This window comes from Spea bombifrons, chromosome 5 (assembly GCF_027358695.1).
Source record: "Spea bombifrons isolate aSpeBom1 chromosome 5, aSpeBom1.2.pri, whole genome shotgun sequence".
Taxonomy (NCBI): domain Eukaryota; kingdom Metazoa; phylum Chordata; class Amphibia; order Anura; family Pelobatidae; genus Spea; species Spea bombifrons.
Genome location: NC_071091.1, coordinates 12,069,854 through 12,093,923, shown reverse-complemented (window position 1 = coordinate 12,093,923; position 24,070 = coordinate 12,069,854). Strand labels below are relative to the sequence as shown.

Here is a 24,070-nt window from a genome sequence, read left to right as displayed (position 1 = left end):
GAAGAGGGTTTAGACCTTTGTCAGCACCTTCGAAATAGAGGGTATTAAATGTGGTTTGAACAAAGTAAAGCAAGGAGATTACCTTTTATCCCCTGAAACAATTGTGTAGGAGGTAATACCTCCTTCTTTTGTTTTACAAGGCATTGATATTATTAAACCATTACTTAGAGGAGGAGACATGTTTATGAAACTGTGCCACAAGGAAGTTTTTTGGATATTTAAAATGTGCACACAATTGCCCCGGGGTATTAATTTTTTTTCTGAATCCCCAGTTGAATAGGTTATTGCAAGCTTTGTACAAACTGAGAGTTTTGCGGCCACAGGCATCTTTCCTATTAACCACTTCAGTTTTTTCTATATCAGATGCTTGTATGTATAGTAACTTTAGTAGTAGAGAGTCATCCTAATAGGGAGTAGTGTGATATCCAAAGCTACTTTCCACAGGGCCACAAATATATTTTGTTATCACCATTAGATATATACATAAAATGTATCTGGCTTGCTATGTAGCTTGCTATGTTCATTAATTAAACTAACTGACTATTTAGGATATTAATAGTAGCTAGTTATTCTGTAACAGTTCCTTGCCAGCGAGTGATCCTGCCATAAAGGTATATGTTATTTTGAGTATGCATTTATTTATATATTTACTTGTTTTTATGTGTATTTTAATTATCATTATTTTGTATTAGTTTCTTAACTAATTTTTATTTTATTTGTATATTTAAATGTTTGTTTGGGGAGCTTTCAACACAGCTGTGGAGCCTTCTTAAAGGCTTTCATGTTTTTCAATTTGGCCTGCTGCATCTTCATTTTTATTCATTACACGCTTTTTCATTTGTGATTTATTTCACATTCACTTGTGATTGTTAATGGCTGTATATATATATTTGTATTTTTAGTATCATTTCAGCCTTTTTCTTATATCTTAATCACTTTTTTTTATTGTTTGTGTATATAAAACACAGAATTTGTGTTTTAGTACTATTTACATAAATAACATATATCACATTTCACCGTAATGTAAGTCTACATGTTTGAGCTTTGGTCCATGCATATACACCTTTTTAACTTTTTCACCTTTTTGGAATATATTTTATATTAGTCCATCAGTAGTAAAATTTTTGCAAAGTCTGATTTGACTCTTCCTAGATTACACATACACTTGTTGATTAACTAATTTATTTAATTGTAAATGTATTTAATGCTTTCTCAGGACCAGACAATTAAGCTAATGAGTAAGTACTTTGTGTGAAACGCATGAAGTATGTCCGGCTCTGACTTGTTTTACTATTCACAAATAATAAATAAGACACCAATACTTTGTTCACCGATACCTGTTTGTGGATCGTATTTGATGGGGTGATTGTTGAGTGCGGCTGGCCTAATTTACCTGCATATCGCTGTGTGGGGGGTCTGAATCCGGCCTGCAGTCTGCCGAGCACCGGCTTGTACCCAGGTACACAATCAGTGGCGTGACTACTGGGTTCGCAGGGGCCGCGACTCCTGCAACCACTTTTTCCTGTCTCCTTATACCAGTTCAGAATAGTTTAGAAGCCAGGTATAAATGGGAACGGTGCTGCAACCACTGTTTGATGAAGTTAGTGTAATACTACCCTCACGGAGCCCTTAAGTATGGCTTCAAGTATGTTGTTTATGAGGTCTTCTGCCTCCTCCTATCTGTCGCTTAATGTGGATCTAAATGCATGCGCCGATGTCATTTCCCATTCCATATTACATCATAACGGAGCTAATAAACCCTAGGTGGCCATTTGTGTTTTGAACCAGACCGGTTAACATGAATGACCAGAATCAATCTTATGAGCAAGCGCTAGTGTAAGTGCGAAATGCGTGAAGTCTTAATGGACCTATACCCACCTGTTCCTGTGAGCACGGATTTACTTAATTAAATATCAAAGAAGAGTGCAGATCTGTTTAATTTTTCGCCATTTGGTTTTGCCTGATAATAAATAATTATAATATTCATGATCTGCAGATGTCATAAATGCCAGGATCAGAGGATTCACTTGTGCGTCACAAAGCCGTTAAGGGACTACTAAGACCCAACTGCACTCCTGGGACTGAATGGGATGATATAACATCTGTGATAGGAGCGAGTTGGCATTGGCTGCCACACTTTTGGTTCATCAGAAGTGGAGCAGCCATGGACAAGATTGTTTACCAGTAAGGGGAGAGTAGAAACGCCATAAATGGAGCAAATTTGTACTAGGCCCTTGTACTAGGGCTATTTGGGTTATTTAAACCATTGATTTCTGTTTTTATGGCTCTGGATATTGCTGTTTTCCACATTCCCTGCTTTGCTTTAGCTCCCATTAATTTTATTACTGGCACAGATTCAGTTAATAGGATCTACTCATTTTAGAAATGTATTAGTCATAGCCAGCTCTTCACCTTTAATATCACAGACAAATAGCGATCGCCTGCCTATGAAATCACATTAAACTGAGGTTGTGAGAACGTTTTACCTGGGACGTGTTACCATGGAAACACCTTTTTCATCATATAGGAAAACATCATAGAACACTGAATTGTTTGTTCATTTGCCACATTTAAGGTCAGAGTCTATTTAAGAATTAGGCTTACGTAAATCACCAAACATAGCGGAAATATAAACGAGACTGACGATTAAAAAGGCTAATTACAACCCACAATTTATTTTCCGTTTTTTTTCCCTTTGTCAAGCAAATTTAGGATGCACTTAATAAGAATAAGAATTTTCCATGGTATTGGGCACCCTATGAAGACTCGTTTGTTTACTAAAGGTTGAGCGAATTTGAGCTGGCAGTTGGGGAGAATTTAATAAACTCGCTCAATTTAGACAATTTTCTTATTCACTACTGCCGACTTTCAAATATAGTCAACTTATTCCTGCTGGGATGGGACGGAGTTATAAATAAAGTGCCCTTTTATGAAATGAGGAGGCCTGGATGGGCCTCCCACAGGTTGCATCCTGAAGGGTATTTGAATGGACCCCACCAAACAAGAGCGACCTAGGGACTTAGCATTAAGTCCCTAGGCCGAGGGGATATGGACAGGATTTGCTCTGTGCCTCTCCAAAGGTTTTAAAAACATTTAACCCTCTCATTAGGTTTTCATTTTACTTTTAATGCTTTATCCCACAGCTGTGATAAAGGTAAGGGGGGGAGGAACGTGATAGGATCTGTGGCCATTGAAGGGTACATTTCTGTACATTATTGACCTAAGCATTGTATAGGAGTAAGGAGGTATATTTTGGGGACTATTTTATGATTATTATCCTCCACAGCACATGGATAGGGTACAGGGATCAACCATTGGCACTCTCTTGGTTAATTGATGGTCCTGGGGGCTTGATGTTTCATTTTTTAAGAACTAGTTTTTTTTTTAAAAAAAAATGTATTGTTGGGGTGATGATGTTTACTTGATTTTGTGTGTTTTCAAGAGAGGACTTTGCACTTTTCATTCAACGTTCATGGACTTGCATGCCCTCGCCTATATATAATATGAAAATACCAAAATGTAAATTCTATGATATATTTCCTGGGCCTTTTTTGGGTAGATTATCCCCTAGTTTTATAGCATTTCATCAATGCTAAATACATTTTATTTAATTGCATTAGGGAGGATGATGCCCTAAATGAAGGCCCCTCTGCTTGATTGTAAGATAGTCATGAAGATATTAAAGACAGAGAAAAAATATAGTGAGGATTTAAAGACATTTTAGTCTTATCTATACTGTAGAAATGAAGAGAATGTAATCTCACACGTCATTAAATTTACAGTTAAACATAGATAATAGATTATGCATGAGATTAATACCCAAGGGTGTCACTGTGTTGTGGAAGGTGTAAATTTGAATTAGAGACTGTTCTGGAAGGTCATAGAAATGATTTTGGTTAACGTTTCAGGAACTGGTATTTTATTTAATATGATTATACTGTCATACCTATTCTATGGGACTGTGGACTTTGCCTGTGGGGTCAAGGGGCAACACCCCTCAGAGCAGGTCCAAAATTACTCAAACAGGGCCAGTGCAAGTCTGCCATTACATTTACCCTTATTACACTCCCCCAAACGGGCCATCCAGACTAGATCTTTACCCCTATAACCCAGCTCTCCCTTTAAATGTATTTGAGAAAAACTTTTGTAGAGATTTTAAAAAACACAGAGACTAGTTGTCAGTTTAAAGTGATCAGATATATTTATTGTAACCGTAAAGACACAGACTGTGATGGCAGAAGAACCATTTGGTCCATCTAGTCTGCCCATTTTTCCTGATGTAGAGACTCAGATCTTACTCAGTCCTTTGTCTTGTGATAGATTCAGGATATCCGTATGCCTATCCCATGTATGTTTTAAATCCCTCACTGTATTTGCCTCAACCAATTCTGCTGGGATATTCTTCCATTTGTCTATTACCCTCTCTGTGAAGTGAAACCCCTTTGCATTACATTTAAACCACTGACCCTCTGGTTATAGATTATGATCTCTTATTCTAACATTTCTCCTCCTTTGAAATAGACTTCCCTTCTGTACTTTGTTAAATCCTTTTATGTAGTTAAATGTCTCAGATCTCCCCTCTCTCTTCTTTCCTCCAAGCTCTACATATTGAGATCTCTTAATTTGTATTGATCCCAAATCAAATAATTCTTGCAGTTATTAGTTGCATCTGACATTAATCATCTCATTATCTAGCTACAATTCTAAACAGATCAGTTTATAAACCAGGGTAATATGCATACCTGGGAACTCTCCGAGTTTCGCCTGGACTTCTTCAATTCTACGGGTCGGCACCTGAATCCTCCAGGTCACGGGATTGGGGTGCTGAAATGCCCCACTCCCAGCTCATTTCCCCCTTAAATGTGGGACCACCTGCTACGTCAGTGGGAACCCCCTCCGGCATCAGTTGGATCACCCACCAATGTCAGTAAGACCACCTGCAACGGCAGCGGGACCACCCACTAATGTTAGCAGGTAGTCCTGGCCGCATCTTGCAAGGAGGGGGCTCTGGGTAGCCAGGGACTAAAAGCTCCAAAGTATGGTAAAATATAGGTCCAGACTAACAATGACTAAGCAGACCACTTAGTGATTTTAGGCCCAGCTGATGGCATACATTCGGCCGGGTATATCCAACCGGCGGCTGCACAATGCAGCACACCATCTGAAGCCGATTGGACGAGTATGGGGCACTGTCGGACAGCATTAGCATTTCCAGGCCTGTAAATATATAACTGATATATGGGAACTCCATTCAACATAGTATCATGGCCATATTCTGTTTGTCAAGAGGAATAGTCTACTTCCTATTTCTTTCAAGTGGTTTTGTAAAAGGAAAATATATTCATCTTTTTTAAATGACAAATAGATGGGTGTAAAGCTATTTACAAGTTAAAAAAATATATGTATAATCATCCCTAGGTGTCTATTGTTCAGCTTAATCCTAATGTGGAAATTATCTCAGCAAGAAGGCAGATAGCTGCAGAAAGTGCAGAAGAAGAATTGGAGCACTAAACTAACTTAATGCACTCAAGCAGTTTTTGTGGCTCCCCAGTTAGTCAGATAATGGGTTCTGACTGTGATTTCCTTTGGAGAACTAAATACGTACACAAGTTTTCCATGTATAACCTCCCACACGGCACCGCGTTATTTTGTGCCTTTAGCTATAATGGTCTTATAAATATATGGTAAACTTAAAGGAAGCCAACGCTAAAATTACACATTTAGTTTCACAAAAGACAGAAAACAGCTAGGAAAACATTCTCAGCAGGTTTTGTTTTCTTTGGAAGGCATTTAAACAAGATGCTAATAAAGTCAATAAAGTAATGAGATTTGTGAGGGTGGAATTGCAAAACGTTTAATGTTGTATTCCGGTGAGTTACCCTTGATGCGCCAAACAAGCATTGTGGGGTTGAGCACGTGGCATCTTATGGACCCTACTGTGGGGGGCGCAGGGTGAGTTGTATAGGGCTAGGCATACTCAGAGCATGCATTACCTGTGCCTATATTTCAAATGAAAGGAGCTGTTCCACTCTATCAATGGCGATGACCTATCGGCCTTTGGTTATGTGTCACATGATAATTACGTGATCCAGCAAAATTATAAACAAGACAAAATGTTAACTATTTCTGCAAAGGCTTGGTTATTTAAAAGCACCAGGAATAGTGGAACAGAATCATTTTAAGTTTAAAAGTGAAAACTTTAGGGCTACTTTTGTACCGAGCCCTAAGCTTCAGAATAACTTATGCTACCTTCTGAGTTTTAGATATTTTAGTGGACGATTAATATTAACTTTACATTATAAAGTTATGTTCAACCCAACAACTTGGTCGTTGGCAGTGATGGCTAAGCTGAAAACCCTGTGTAAAAATAGGCTAAGGGATTTAAAAGCAAAATCCCATGACATCATCCAGTTGATATAAGTAACTTAGTTGTGTGTAATTTGGACTAAAAAGGAGATACAATAACTTTAAAATGTGTATTTGGATTACCCTTGTGTGCTGAGAGACTGCCAAGTGATACAGTTTAGAGTTGTTTCTCTTTTGAGATAGTTGGGTGGGATAGACAGTGATGTCCTTCAACTTCAACTCTTGCCATGTTGTATTCTAGTTCCCAAACTTCTTTGCCCAGGACCCTTCTCACCCTTTGTTTCCGTCCAAACTGTTATGCACTGATTATTATGTCCTCTTTATAAATCAGTAAATGATAACAAAAATTTATATTTTTTTCTAGAAACAGTTTGTTAGCCTGGTGTGACCCACTGAAAATCAGTAAATAACAAAATGAATAACATAGGTTCGTATGTTCCAGGCTTTCCCTTTTCTGGTTAGCTTATTTAGCGCAACAAAGGTTTATATACGCTACAAACAAATGTTTTTAGAATGTTACTGAAGAACAGCGATTTTTCAGTAATTTCTCTCAGAAGGTCTAGAAGGTCTATATTTACAGGTCAACCTTCAACAGCAACGGTTAGAAAGCCAGTCCACAGTAATTCACTCTGCTGTCACACGTTAACAGGATCTTCGTTTTGATAGGATGATAATGATAACTTTACACTCCGTTGCTGTCATCGCATTTCAAGGTCAAGCAGAAAATTCCTTTTTATATATAGGCCTCTTTCCATAATGGATCTTGGGCAAAAAACATTGTTTCTTAACAAAATGTATGTTTTCATGGAATGCGCAGTCAGTATGTCATTTGATCCAATATTGCAGTAAGGCTAAGTACATAGAGCATTCATTTGAGGTTTTTAAATGTAAAATGTTTTTATTATAAGGAATAATGATTTATTTTACATTTTAATATAAAATATTTTTAAGAGCCACCTTTTTAACACCCTAAAGAGAAATATAATAAGAACAAGCATAGTAGGTTGGTGGCAACTGATCTCTTAAATGTTTTTATTATAAAGCAAAATGTTTTATTTTATATTTTAATTTACAAGAGCCACCTTTTTAACACCCTAAAGAGAAATATAGTAAGGACAACAAGGATAGTAGGTTGGTGGCAACTGATCTGGCAACAATTTGCTTACATTTTTATTTTACTCTTTAACCTTTTTCACCTCTTAGTAATTCATCCTTGTACAGATCCAGGGAAGATACAAGTTCTGATTCTGCTGCTCTGGCATATATTATGCAGTAATCAGTGGCTTATTCTGTCTTAAACTGGCATGTTTAGGCCCTCTGTGGCTGCTCACTAGGCTGACTACAAGGGAGATCTCTGGACACTATGGAGGACGTCCAGACCACCATTGCAGCTCCCATGTGGTTACCTCATGAGGCTCTGCTGCTTTCAATGAGGTGGTTCTTTGGGTAAGATGGGTGGCCATGCCTCCGATCCTGCCCACTCCTAACTCCAATCTTTTTTGCCCTTAGCTAAACCCCCCAAACACAGGTATCCTGATTTGGACATGTAATGTTGGAGTGTATGGGATATTCTGGGTTCCTATGCACATGATTGCTGGAGAGTCCCTTTAAGAGGGTTTACAGCTTGAAGATGGTCTTCTAGTGAAGTGAGAGATGACATCAGCCAAAACTGTGTTTTGTGGTAATGATTAGCTATATGACTTAGCGTAACTATGAATTTACCCAAATTTGTTTTATTTTCCTACACCAATAACAATATTTTTTTTTCTATTTTTAAATACTCAAAGCCGACTCAGAATTAATTGTCATAAATAATCCTTTGATAAAAAAAAAAAAAAAAGGTTTCAATTGTAAGTCTTATCTCTGGTGTGCAGTAAGGTAAGTTTTTTATTCTCTGCCGAATAATTATTTACTCATATGGAAAGGGATTAGTAATTTGCATAAGAAGAAAAGTTGGCAGGACTGTATGTTGCTAAAATAGCTCGTTTTCTGTTCCACTAAGAATACTGTTTATATTATGACCACAAAAAAAAGATTGAAAACTGGTGCCAGAAAACAGCATATTTAAACATACAAAATAGATAACTACAGCAGAAGAAAATATTGGATCTCTCTGCACAGTAATGGCAGTTGTCTTGCTAATGATAACATGTAAATAGAACCATATTGAATTGTTCCTGCTGTGTGTTAAATTGCACATCAAATTATAACCATCTGGAGATTGTCCAGCAACACTTATACAATACGCTGATACGTATATATAATATATGTATAGCATACCTCCCAACAGTACAGGTTTTTCCAGGACAGTCCCCACTCTTGCAGACAGTGGAGATCGCAAGCCAGTGGGGAGATCCTCTGATCTTCTTGACCAGCTCAAAGAGATGTAAAATCAATGGAGGTCTCTGCAGCAACATTGTAGTTCTTGTGTGGCTTCCTTGCAAAGCTCTAAAGCTACTCCCCGCGGGGGGCCATACTTTTGGCACTGTCCAGTTCCGTTCTTCCTTCCCATCATGATATGGTTATCTGTCAGTGTTAACAGCTAAGGGTACACCAAGTGGGCAGTTGAACTATCTTTTGTTTAAGTGGGTTTGATTAGACATGTGATTTACTTTTAAGTGTTTATGAGTTGTGAGATGTGATGACTGTTTGTCTAATCGAATAAGGGGTCTATTAGAATACTAATGTATATTATTTACACTATTTAATATATAAACATATTTCTGCTGTTCATATGATACATTCAAAGCAAAAAAACCTATTTTGATCATATAGACAGGAATTGGGATATCATTGTAGGAGAAAGGGACATAGAGATTTGAGTCCCAAAGAGGACTGTACCGCTTAAAGAGAACAAATGGGAGCTGTCAATGTTATAGGAATACTTTCTATGTGAATCAACGTGACTTTGCTAAAAAAAACAAAACAAACAACAAAAAAAAACAACCAGTGTTAATGATGTACACTTCTGGATCATTTTTTAGGTATTAGCAAATTATAAATATCACATATTTGCTAATGTACTTTAATTATTACATTGATTACACTACAGCTTAAGTAAACAGAGAGCATACAGAACTTAATTTTATTATATGTCCCATATTTAAGGGAATATAAAGTATAGAACAAAGTACGCCTTTGAGTATTTAAAGTAATTTTATTCAATGAATGCCCCCCCCCAAGCCCACCCCTATCTGGATAAATGATTCTATGCCAGGTCATCCCCAGAAGGTCTGGCATGCCAACGACGTGGAGAGGAATTGCTGGGTATAATTCTGAGCTGGCAGTGTATGGATACTTTATGGATACATGCATTCTGTTACTTTGTGGTCGTGCTGACATGAAAGCTGCTAGAAAATCAGCTGGCGAATAACCATGCTACATTTCACAGTGAAACGCTACTTAGAATGCAAGGGGAATGTATGACACGTTATAACATTTTTTGATGTTTCCACTAAAGAGGTATCATTTGTACTGTCAACGGTGGCTAATGCCTTATTTCTCCCAACAGCCTGTTTATGTAAATCTTTCTCATGGACCATTACATAGAAATAGAAAACTGGCCATTAGGGAAATGAACAAGTCACCGAGAATGTTCTATAAAATTAGCATTAGGAAAACAAAAACACTCTTCTTAAAATGATTTACTGTATTGATTTTTACTATTTTAAATGGGAAAGAATACAAAATGGGGAAACGGGGAGACAAAGCACAGGCTTCCAAACGCCAAATGAAGGTAATCAAGATCAATTGAACCAATAATACTGTTGGCAAAGCCACGTTTGACAATTTGGGCCATATAGTAAGTAACAGTCCCAAAAGTAGAGGAGCCACCAAGAAAATCATGTTCCTTTCAATTAACTATAAGGGCATCTTTAAAAAAACAAAACATTAATTTAATAGATATAAATACACTGTGTATATCTCCCTATGAAGAATTAAGACACTCTAATTTGGTGGAAAAAAACAGACATAAACACAGATATAAAAACAGACACAAACAAAGATAAATTTGTTCATACAGTCTCAAAACATTTTAACTGAATCCGAGAAATAAATAATTTGATCTTAGAAAACTTAAAAACAACTAACTGCATTGTGAATATGAAAAAGTCTCAATTTTTTTTTCTTTATTTAGGTTTAATAGTCAACCTAAACCTAGAGCAGCACGATAAGTGAAGCTGCAGCCCTTCTGCCACATAACAAAGGGCCAGTTGCCTTATTGGGTCATCCAGCTCCCTGTAGGGCCACTGCTCAACGGGCTGGTTAAAGGGAGATCGTTGTGGCCCATTAACACTTTTCTTCCACTCAGTTCCACGCGTCCTTGAAGTGTTGTGTTGGGATATGATGTCATATCTCAATGCCCAACAGCAAGAAGGCTTGTGCATAGGGGTGGCTGGTGACACTGCCCTGGCTTATGCTTCGGGAAGCATTGGAGATAAATACACCACTAGCTGTAAGGATGGTTCCAGTTTGTGGGTTTGTCATGCAGATACACAAAGCATAGTACCATGTTCAATGGGCATACTGTATCGCAGACTGCTGCAAAGTTTTGCCTTTGACAGGAGCAAGTCATTCCGATCCCTACTTGACCGCCATGGACTGCCTACCAAGAGAAAAGCTATTGCCCCTCTTTGTCAGCTTGTTCTTATATAAACTGTAGAAATATTTTATTGGATTTTTATGTTACAAAAATTGGGAATATAAATTAAGATGAACTCTTTATGTTAAGAGGGAACTGCCACAGCTTTTAAGTCATCTATTAAAGCATAGACGTATTTATTTTGTTTTATGATTGATCTCTGTGAAAAGGTTGCCGAAGTAGCATATCTAGCAAGTGTCCTGTCCTGAAGCTATTGCCTTTTCCTCACTGCGCCTTTACGAAGACTGCCTGAACCAATCAACATCAACCAGTAACTTAACAACGGAGCAGAGATAACAAGAGGAGGAATAATTATACGGAAAGATGGCTGCTCCCAATGTGTGTGTTCGCATATATAAAGTATATTAGAGTACTAATCTGTAAAATGCAGATTTTGGGGAAAAGTGATATATCTGCTTTTAGAATGCATTCTGATGTAAACAATACTTTAGTGCCAAGGAAGTATTTACTTTCTTTACTTATTGATTCATATTAGAGATGTTTGTTGAATCTTCGTCGACCCCGGGACCGACTCCATGGGGGTCATGAATTAAAAGTCATTTATTCTACAGAGACTATATAAACTAATTTTATATAGACCATCTAGTTTTTTTTATGTAAAGACCTTTCGATTCAGTACTAGTGACTCATAAAGGATTAACATCTAAAAAGGGTTATAACACTGTGCTTAGCAAGTAGGCTTTAATTTTTGCGCACACCAGGAGTCAGCAGTATCATATCCCACAGCTATGTCTATAATAGAATCCGATGAGTGTGATTCCTCTTGAAGACGAAAATCCATGGTGACATTTTTTTCAGAGTTGTAATTCACATAAATCTCAAGGCCATTTTCAAGTGTCACATTTCCATGGTCAGTCGTGTGAAAAGAGCAGACGTGCTTCTTTTAAAGATAAGAAAACTAGCATTTCAAGTGTGCAAAACTCAGCATTATCGTGAATTGTAAGGAAGCAATTGTATTAAATAATATCTGGTTACGTTAACGTTTAAAAGCTATTTCTGCGTTAGATTAACTCATTTAGGCAAATTAAAGCTGGTCTTCAAATATTCTGCAAATAAGCATCTAATTAACATATACTTATGGAGCGTTAGAGTGCACACAAGGTTGGACCAGGCTTTATGCTACATTACTGTCTTCTATCATTAGAATTACTGGAATTAAATAACTAATTAGAGGTTCTATACCACTTAAACATGGCATTAATTGAACGTTATGGTATGTTGAGACAAGACCAGCCGAAAGAGGTTTGTATGATGTGTTAGAAGTATTCTCGATATTTTGACCACTATGTGAAAGATACATTTAAGATTGGAAATAAAGATGTCAAGATGTCATAATCTAAAACTAGAGAGTGAGAGGTTTAGATATAATGTAAGGAAGTTTTCATTTGCTGAGAAGGTGGTAGATGAATGGAATAGCCTCGCATCAGAAGTGGTAGAGGCTTATGTTGGCATATGTTAGAGTGGTCCACAACAATACTAGACTGGAAAGGTAAAATCAGTCCTGGCACTTTAAGGACCTTCATAAACGTAGTGTTCAGTGACAATTAGGTCTGAGGCACATTCTAATGTTGTATGTGATGGCTAGTCCAGGCTTGGTTCACACGGCCCACACAGCTGATCTTAGGAGTGTACCCTGTATTCTATACACTGATTTTTATCAGATAGGCATAAGTGACTGCTCTTTCAGTGCAATCAGTTTATATTATGAGATATTATATCTGTTAAATTTCAGTTACAACACTAATAATTTCATTGTGACATAACTCAGCTTGATATCATGTTCTCTTTGGTACAGTCGGTCAGTCTTCTTCTCTAAAGTAAGGATCATCATGTCTTTGTATCTCCATGGTGCTGCTCTCTCCATCTGCCAATGTGCATTAGCAATTATGTCCGAGCAAATTAAATGCAGCGGGATTCCATTTGGAACTGGTTAAACCTTCTGTTGCTGAAATACAGAACCTCAAATAATCAGTTTCACTTCATTAAGTAAGAAGAAATCTGGGAAAGGTATACAGCTCAACAGAATCAGCCATCACATGTTGTTTTGTACGAAAATTCTTTTGTTGGATGAACCGTTTACAAACGAAAGTGTAGTAAGAGCGGCGTGGGTCAACAATCTTCGGAAAGGCCAAGTCTCTGAAATAGTGAGAGTTCTATTACCTTTCTCCATAATATCAGGTGCCAGAAAAATGGTGAGGGATAGAGGTAGAGGTTGGGCCGGTGGTTGGGCCACCAGTGTGCCTTACTGGTCACCAAGTGGCACTCAACTTTACAATGTTGATAGGTGGCCACATGGGAGCTGAAATCGAGGCACAACACAGACATCTTATCGATTTCACAACATGGTGATACGGTAAAGATGGCCCATGACCCCAACTGCCTACTAAAGTGAAACAGTCAAGCAGCTCTGTAGAATAGTGTCTGAAAATCAGGACTGTTTTGTAAAAAAACATGATGAGTGGGAGTAGCATCCTTTCCATTTGTAGAATCAGTTAAAGGAGCGCAGGGGGATTGCGTATGACTTTAATTCCAAGCTTTTTGTTTCATTTACAAGACTTGCTACTGGAATGGACATGGTTCTTATGGCACATGTTAACTGAATAATAGAAATAGTATGTGTCTAGTGACACCCAGAGTGGTACAAACCCTGCAACTTGTATATGTTGTTTTTCTTATTTTGTAGGTTCAGCCCATTGGGTCTAATACTGAAAACCCTTTAGCCTTAAAGGACTTCTTGATTATTCATTATTCTTGATATGTTCAGTCCATATAGGTAAATGCAGCAGCTCCATGGGCACTGGGCTGGTAGGGGGCACCACCATGACGTGGTAAACATTACTACATCCAGCTCGGGCTGTGATATTACAGGCCCATTTGGCTGGGCTTGATGTATCTATTACAGCTATACATATTCATTTTAAACCTATTTATTGTATAGCACTGTTTTTGGGAGGGAAGGACATGTGCGGAACTACAAAGAAACATTAATGGTCTTGGTTCATGTCCAGTAAACTTCTTACACTGTCTTGTCCATATAAATCAATATGCACTTTTGAAAGAGAGGATTATGGGTAAATTGTACATTTGGCTAACCTCTTCATTGTACAGCATGCACTGAGTGTCTGGTTTGATAAAATCATGTTAAAATACGCTCGGGTAGTTATATCATTTCAACCTTGCATAAATTATGCTCTGATTTCAGACAGAATAATGCGTGGTTTCTGTGTACGAACCCAACATATATTTAATGCGATGAACGCTAAAGCGGTTCTTGAGTTTGCATACATTAAATTGCTTGTTTTCTCTATTTCAGTGTATACCAATTAAAGGTCTTGGATTTGTTCTCGGAGCCTACAAATGCATTTGCAAGGCTGGATTCTATCATCCTGACATGTTTTCGGTGAATGGCTTTCAAAGTAAGTGGCTTTCGGTTCAGCAGAAAGAGAGAGAAAAAAAAAAGGCAATAGCAAAGGAAAAGTAAGGGTGGGCATTAATAATGTAGGATGCCTTTTTATCCTTGTCAAAGTAATACAATAAATTCCCAGTGGTCTGCAACTATATAATTATATAATCACTTAAGCACGTTCATTTCCAATTTCCTTATCTGTGCCATATTAGTATTTCATAGACAAATATATATATATATATATATATATATATATATATATATATATATATATATATATATAAAATATATAAGTAAGTTGGGGGTCATAGCTCTGGGGGAGGTTTGGACTCAAGTATATATAAAATATACTTGAGTCCAAACCTCCCCCAGAGCTATGACCCCCAACTTACCACATATGGGGTAAATAGGCAGATTTTTTAGTTTTCCATATTTTTTTTATTATTATTTTATTTATTTAGGGGCACACTCATGGAACTTCGTTCCGATTTTGTATTTTCAACTCACAAGAATACTTGCTGGTTAACGTGTTGCATGCCTCGATTCTTCTACAGTCGAGTTTATGCCAGTCGAGAATTATTTGAGTTGACGGATTTGATTTCAGACTTTCCAGGCAGTCACAGCTGAGTGAATAGAACCCTTTGCGATTTGTATATTCTACATAGGCCACCATAAACGGAAAGCTAGAGCAGTTCAATATTACGCAATAAGAGACAGACATTTGTCATGGCTGCTTCTTTAAAATCTAATAGTCGTTGTGTGCTCCGCTTTAATCCAGGGCTGCCGTTAAGTAACCGTGAACTTCTTGTCTACTAAAAGTAGATTGTTGGCAGATTATCAAATGTGGATGTTCCTTAAGTGCTGACAAAGGTTTGCACTACATCATAGGCCATGATAAGAAAGGCAAGTGTACAAAATTATTGGCAGATCTGTGCTGCCGGCCCCGTGCAAGTCTCTCCAGAATAACATATACAATAGCTGAAATTAAAGAAATAAATCCATTCTGTCTTAAAGAACCTTTCTTTTCGTTAATGTATCTACAAACTACATTAATGGAAGTATATGCTATTTGATCATTGGTGTCCACTTCGTCTCCAGTTACCAAATGCTTGAATGAATTAATATATCCTTGTCTGTTTGTTTTTTTAATTAAAGATGAATTATTACTTATTATTCATTAATTGCCATTACACATTATGTCAGACGGACTTTTATTTATTATACTTCTGCTACGATTTATCAGATAACCCATACATTTTGTGCTGCCTCCTACATCAAGGAGAGTTTGAGGTCTTGCTGTGCCTGCCAGGATGAGCGCCTTCCTTGCAGAAAAGATCATAGAAAGGTTTCATAGGACTGCGTACTACTTCATTGAGGCTAGCAGTGCATCTTTATAATGTGTTTGTCGGATACAACAGGACAGCAAGGTCTCCTGCAAGATGTGCGGTTCTCCATGATGCAGTAAAGGGCACAGCAGAAAGAACATTAGCGCTGTTATGTTAATATGATGGCTAGCCATTAAACATTGAATTGGTTTAAGTCAGCAAACTACGACTACTTTTTTGGGGTAGATTACTTGGGCATTTGAACTTGGACACGGACATTGAACTTCATGGAATGGGTGTTTTTTTCATCAACTTAATTTAATATTAAGCACATCTACATTGATTTTATTGTTGTCAATTACAGTCAAACCCAAACTATTTCTTCTCTCTTTTATTTTCCAACAATAATAGAATAGACGTTCTACTACTGTTCCTATAAATATTCTCCACGAGAAACACTCAATAGCGTGTCTGTTTCTGGCTTGCACCCAGCCTTTCTAGCATGGATCACAGCTAGGTTAATTCCTGAAGAGAACCACTACGAGCATACAAATACACATATAACGCTGCTGAAGTGTTCAGTATATCTTTTATTCCAATACAAAATTAGCAATATTTGTACTTTTGTGGATCATTCTGAAGCCTATGTGACGGTTCTGCATTTCCTATGTGTTTCTGATATGATTAAAATCAAAAGACAAAAATGATGATTATCTTAAAGTGTGCTAGATTTATAAACGACACCTTTTAAAATAGTTTTACATATTACCCACCTTGGCACTAAAGGAGTCATATCATCAACTCGATTAGTGGTTTCATTGTATTCTTGCTCAGCCTAGGATGTTGAAAGGAAACGGATACAAAGGGAAAAAAAACATATTTCACAAACAGTGAAACACACATTTTTATGATAAAATATGATAAAATGTTTTGATTCCATAATGTTACATAGAGACATAGAATTTGACGGCAGATAAGAACCATGCGGACAATCTGGTCTGTCCGTTTTTCTTGATGTTTGTTAGTATTTCTTTAAAGATTCTGCCCATGCGTAGCAGTAAGGCAGCGGCAATAAAAATTGCCGTATCTTCAATATATATATATATTTTTAAAAGCTCCCAGTCGTTACCTGCATGATAAAGGCGTGTTGTAGAATAAAGCATCCCATGAAGCTCTGAAGTGATGGATAGTTCTACTTCCCAGAGGGATATTGATGCCCTGATATTTGCTCAGTGAAAATCAAATGCCTTCCAGTCAAAAAGCTGACAGCTAGAGCTATTTTTTCTTCACTTTGCTATCTCAGAACTGAATTAAAATGACACAAAATTCTGCCTGTATGCTTGCATCAAAGTGTTCTAAATCTGCAGCAAGCAATAAACATTTTATAGCGAAGCAGATTCTAATGGTTCAGTTTTCCGTGAAAAAAAATATTTATATTTGGTGTATCATTTTATAACAAACAGCCATTATTGTAACAAATCATCTCGATTGTATTTTGCAAAATGTTACATAGAGAAACTGCCACTTGGAATTCTGATACGGTTATAAGTTGCCGAGATGCGGGGAAGGCAAACACACTTAATTGATTATGCATAAGTGTTAAAACAAGTATTCAAACAATAAATGTACGCAAAGGTACAGTAGCTCAGATCATTTATTAATTACTCCAGTGAGTCAGAATTCCAGTGCTTGGCGGTAGCTTTGCTCTGTGTTTTGGAAGAAGAAACATCAGTCACATAACTTATAAAGCTATCATTTTTTCAAATTTGCATTTTTGTTTAAAACATTTTTGTTCCATTCTATATTCTGCCAAACCATGCTCCATGGATTCACTTATTTAGCTCATTAAAACCAATATTAGTTAATTCACCAAAATAATGCAATATATTTTGTTACAGTGGCCTATAAAAGTTTCACTTAAATAAATATAATATATATAGATATATATATATATATATATATATATATATATATATGTTTATAAACTGTAAAATAGAGTTTTTATATGTTTTCCCTTGTCTCGCTTTAGGACAGAATACAGATAATCATTTTTCAAGAGGAGAGATATCCGAGGAAGAATATAAGTGTTTGCCCTGCAGGGAAGGTTGTCCGTACTGTATGGATGATACTCCCTGCTATGCACAGGAGGACAAGTATTTACGGATAGCGATCATCTCGTTCCAAGCCTTCTGTATGCTTCTGGACTTTATAAGCATGATAGTGGTTTACCATTTCCGCAGAGCAAAGGTAACGGCGATGCTTATCTGTTCTACAGTAAAGTACATATATATTTTTTATTTCTTCATAATGATAGGTTACTTTAGTCTGTTTTATATATATATATGTGTATATATATATATATATATATATATATATATATATATATATATATATATATATACAGTATGAATACAGTACTATGCAAATGTTTTATGCTGGTGTGAAAAATGTAAGAAGGTTTTCAAAAATAGACATGTTAAAAGTAAATTTTTTATCATTTAACAAAATGCAAAATAAATAAACAAAAGAACAATGTAAATCAAATCAATATTTGGTGTGACCACCACAGAAAAGCTATTCTATTCCTCCAAGAATAGTCAAAGCATGAGTTGGGAATAAATCTTACTAAAAGGATATTTATTTTTCGTTTTAACATCATTATACTGTCTACATTATATATATATATTACCCCTAATGCTGAAAATACATGGTATATGGTGGCAACAGAGAAATAAGATAAAACAAGGCTTTGAAGAGGAAAACACTTTGCCCCACATTGGCAGCCCACTCAGCCACTCTTGCTAGATAAACTTGCTGCACCGCTTGGTCTACACGCTAAAGAGACCGGTCCAAGCTGCTCCATAAACACAGAAACACTTAGCAGAGCATGGTTAGGTCAAAAATATAACATACAACCTCCCTGAGTTCTACAGCTTTGGATGTGAAGCAGTGGATCCAAAAAAAATTAGAAACAAATATTGTGGAGGATAAAAAAAAAACAGAGGGAGAATAAAAAAGGAGAAAAAAGCAGAGAGGAAGATTTTGGGGTAGGGAGTTGCAAGATTCTGTTATGCGTGTTGAAGAAAGAGGGTGGGGGGCTGCCAGGCACTGTTGTGTGTTGTGGGAAAGAATAAAAAAAGAAAGAGATTATCAGAGAAAAGACAGAAGGGCAGAGAGATGGAGGTAGAAGAATGAAGGAATGAGAGCAATTTTGGGGTAAAGGAATGCCAGGTACCATTGTGCGCAGGATTTTGCACTGCTTTTACCAATTTGTATGAACAGTACAACTTTTAAAGAGACAGGTGTGAAGAAGGCACTGACCATAATGAAGATACTGAAGGGAAGAATAAGTGATAATGAATATAAAACCTTTACTTTACTTTGTTGCTTTTTTTTAATAAAACAATATTCCTTCATTCAAATTCATTCAAGCCTGGTTTAATGTTTAATGTACTCCTAGTACAACTCTGCGGCATCTGCTGAATTCCTCTGTGAGTGCTTGAGCCACATTTTATGATAGTTTTTTGCCATTATGTAAATTTTATAGACTCTTAATGACTTTCTTAAACAGACAAAATCATTAAGAGGTGCATGCTAGTTGTATCTGAAACTGGGCAAAACCAGATTGCTTTCATTCAACTGAAACAGTCATTCTTTGACTTTCAAGTTCATTGAAATTATGTGATTGCATGAATTATCAGAATGAAAAGAATGATGAGTCAGCATGATGAGGAATACTTGTTTTTATTTGTACGGCCCTATTTGTGGGAGTTGGATTTCATTGGCAATGAGACATTTGGTGTTAATGAAATAAGTAGAAATGCAAAGGAAATTTCAGGGTCATTACTCCACGGGCTACACCAGGTAACGATACTTCTATGCATTCGTTTTTAGAAGTCAAAGGAATAAAATATGAATATACTGGGGGTGGTCTAAAAAGTGTATTTATTTAATTTTTATAACGGAAAAAATGTAAGATTTGGAAAAAGTAGCGGATCCGCTATAAATTACACGTGAAATGACATACAGCCTATTTATGGAATGAGACTTTGATAAAAACATTTTTTAATACTTTCATATTTATTTAGCATAATAGGCGTCATACAACAAATCATGCTGTCAACGTTTAAAAGTAGGCTTATTACCCTAGCAACTTATCGAATATACCAGCCACTATGAATATTCCATTGGTTGCTATGGTGATAAGACCACTTTTGTCGCACACGGATCGCCTTTTATCTATAACTCACACTAGTGCTATGTCTCAGACCAAAAGTATGCTGAATATTGAAAAAAAATAGCCTTTAATGAGATTCAATTAATATGCAGAATTTATTGTTCGTCTAATACAAATAGATAATCATTCGCTGTACTAGTGTACTAAAATACTTGAATGTAAAAAATATCCTAATCATCTCTAATTATAAAATAAAGTATCTTGAGATAGATATATCCTACCATCTTTTTTTATATCATAAAATATTTTTAAGAGAAATATATACACTAGACAGCTGTATTGGCTCTTAAATATTAAATATAAATAATAATACCTTTTTTTGTGCATTCTGTGTGTCTCTATGTTAACTCAAAACCAAGAATAGTTATTAGTGAAATGACCTCTCTAGAAAATAATTAGCAATTCTTCACATACGCAGAACAAGGCTTTGCTGTTGTCACCATAGCAACATCCCTAATCTTCGGATAGATCAATAGATTTCTGATTTCTGTTTTGATGAGATGACAAACACAGCTCGTCTCCTCTCCTAAAAAAAAAACACAACCACTTTGTGTATTATTTTCTAGATTTATTAGGGAATTGTGAAAATAATGCATTAATGAGGTATGATACATTTTCAAAATAGTTGTCAGAATTTGGCACATTTCTGACAACTATGTAAAATATTTAGTATTGTTAACATTGATCATTTACCAAGGGTTGTGAAATATTAATCTTTAAGGAATTTAAAGATATTCAGCTTTCAGATTGCTTAAAAAATATTGTTTGCTGCTATTTTTTTGACCGTGTGACTGGATATTAAGTAGTATTAATTAATGTCAGGTCATTATGTTGATTTGAGACATTTAATTTGTGAAAGCTTTCTGTTTCAGGGTTTGTGCATGTATAAATGATTGTAGTGGCACTGATAGGGCTAATGGGCCACCAAAATGACACCCATATATGAAGATGTTTGAAAAACAGCTTTAAAACCATATTTTGGGGTTTTCCATAAAATATTTTCCCTTAACACTCTCTTATTTTAAATTCAGTCTAGATGTGCAATGTAAACAAGTGCTTGCACAGTCTTATTTTATTAACATTAGTGAAAGTCTTCTAACATAAATTAAATAAATAACATAACATAAATAAAGAACATAATTTTGTAGGTTCTTAAGGGGTCTACTAAATTTATTATGAATGGCATAGTTTACTTTTTTGTTTGTCAATAAGTATAATTATTTAGGAAGTATTTTGTAGAAGTGTTTGGAAGCTGAAATCAGAGGCAGCCTGTGGCAGAACCAGCATCATCTAACCAATTCCTTTCCTGAAGTTATTAATCTCACCTCCCCTCCCCAAAGGCTACCTAAAGCAATTAACAATCGGTAACTTAACAATAGCAAATATATAACTTAAAAGAGGGGGATAGTCATTCAAATTCGGAAAAAGATAACTTAATATAGCTTTCGTCATAGTATACACATGAATATATGTAAATAGTTCCATAGTTTGTTTCTGAGACTGTGGATATTTGCATTTTAGGATTACGGATTTCCCCTTTTATCATTATTTCAAAACACTCCCTCTCAAAAAAAAAATTGTGGAAATTTCCCCAAAAAGGAAATTGGTTTCTAGAGGCTCAAAATCAAGTCACTCAGCTGGTCCAATACTAATACCAACTATCAGGCCAACATGGTTTTCCTACGTTCTGAAATCCCTTTACTTAGGGCACCATTCCCTCTACGCTATTTGATTTCAGGGACAACCTACACATGGATTCATAGAAATCCACATGCAGGTGCATCCATTATTTGGTAGATGAACAACATGTTTTTGCCAAAATGTATAAAGGGTAAATTGGTATGTACCAGGGACAGATTAGCATATTGGTTAGGGTTGGTGGCAGTATAAAGACACTTTTGTAAGATCTAACACTTTTTGTCTATGTAGTGTTGTTTGGTAAGAAGTAGGAAGCCTTGTACAGGCGAGTACAAGGGAGTCTTCAACAATACACATCGCAATAGTGTTATCAATAACAATAAGGGACCACTTATCTACTGTTGTGCTCAGACAATGTTACTAAGCCTACATTTGGTATTCTGAGAACATAAAATAGTATTCTCCAAAGTATCACTGATTGGATATTTTATTTGATGTTTATTTTATATGAGTCACAAATAAAATTCCAGGTTGAATAAATGAACAATTATTTTATTTTGCAGAGCATAAGAGCATCAGGACTCATCTTACTGGAAACCATATTGTTTGGATCTCTTCTTCTGTACTTCCCAGTAAGTAAATCTATGATGGTAATTCGTTTATTTCTATTGTTACTCAGTGGGCCTGGTGCCCTTTGTGTCTACCAATTACCCTAAGCTCAGTTCGTAACTCAAATCCAACACTTTAGTATGTGCCGGAGCTGATTCTCACCCCCAGTCTGTTCATGGTCATCTTTCTTTATCCTATTCAAAGAGATTTTGTATGTGGTACAAATTTGTATGGCTTGTCCTCTACACGCTACACATTCTTTATAAACAAATGCTTGGATAGGAATGGAAACTGATGAAATGAAAGAGTATTCATGTTCTACTAGAACTCTGAAGAACACTTCATTAATGAACAAAGTTCTTACTTGTAGTTCCACATATAGCCACCAGAGTAACACACACACACACATACCGGTATATATTCATATAGCAAGTAGACCTTTAGGCATCATGTACACAATGACAAGATCATTTATGTGCACTTTTATGCGTTTTCTACTCTATCCCTTTCTGTGAATCTGTGTTGGGACAGTTTTGGATAATGCACATTGTGAATGTTTGAATGTGTTCTTAAATACGGGGTAACTAGACTGTCCTGTAGTAAAAAAAAATATATATATACTGTCCTGTAGTTAGGTCTTCCCTGAGCACTATGTATACACATGATTGGCGTCTTGAGGAACTTGCCACAAAGTGTTTTGGGTACTAGCCCCTCATATGGAAACCACAAGAGACTATTTGAGACAGGCAAGGTTAAGATTTTATTGTGCCAAATCTTTCATATGTGTTTTACTATATAAGCACCAAGGCAAATATTTATCAATCGCGTCTTGGGAAAATAGGACCACTCATCCCTAGTCAACTTGTTTTCTAGTCTTTGTGGGTCCATGTGGATTGTCCTACAATATCACAGTTAAATTATCATTATTTACGTAGTCTAAACGGGGTCATGAAATGACAAATAAGTATAAAAGGTACTTGCAAGACATCCAGGAAACAGCTCTTGCATAATCTCATAAGAGGCCCAATTTGCGCAAAAATGAAATACCGTGTCGATAAACGTTACCACTGCATCATAATATAGAAAGAGTTTATATTTGACATTGTGTGACTTTCCATTTCTAGATTGTTAGTCTGCTGTGTTAAAAGTTGTGTTGGTTACCATAGGGAATTATATACAAAAAGATTGCTGTAGCTAAACTACTGGGGCAGATTTTCCAATTACCTTAATAAGAAACTCTGAGTGCCAGTGTTTTGTGTCTACCATGCTAATTACAACCAGACCTTTATAATTACTTTATAATTACTGGAATGTAATAGTGCCAGGAACTTTTTGATGGGGACAGAGAACAGAAAGCACGTAGATTCCAGAAAGTACCTATTAGGTGGCTAATGCCAAACGCTGCTACTATTGTCATTGCTTAATATATGGCTAATCTATTTGGTTTAAATGGTTCTCTCCCCTCTACTCCTTTGATGTTAACTTTTTTGTAAAAAAATGTAATTAGAAATGTAATTCCTGGTTCTGTTGAGTTCCCAAACTCTTTCCAGAGATAATTCTCCAATTTCACATCTTTTTCTGTGAATTCTTAATTGACGTGTGCCACAAGAGTAGGCATTCATAGATTGAAAAAGCTCCTTAGAATTCTCTGTGTTTTTTTATGTGATTAAACCTTCTGAGTTAAAAAATAAAAAGGCAGATCTGCTAATGTTTATGCTTAATTTAACAGAGAGTGAAATTAATGGTTTGTCCGAGAGGAACAGCTCCTTTAAAAATGACCTTTTAATGATATTGCTTCTCCATTTAGTGAAATATTCCATGCGGTA

General features: G+C 36.2%; 1 protein-coding gene across 1 annotated transcript in view; it reads left to right on the top strand.

Annotated features, from left to right (window-relative positions):
- Positions 1-24,070, top strand: part of GPR158 (G protein-coupled receptor 158) — a 76,543-nt gene that overhangs the window by 18,194 nt on the left and 34,279 nt on the right. The window contains exons 3-5 of the mRNA XM_053466792.1: positions 14,343-14,445; positions 17,790-18,007; positions 22,199-22,267. Of these exons, the coding sequence (XP_053322767.1) occupies positions 14,343-14,445; positions 17,790-18,007; positions 22,199-22,267 (390 nt within the window). The remainder of the gene's footprint in view (positions 1-14,342; positions 14,446-17,789; positions 18,008-22,198; positions 22,268-24,070) is intronic.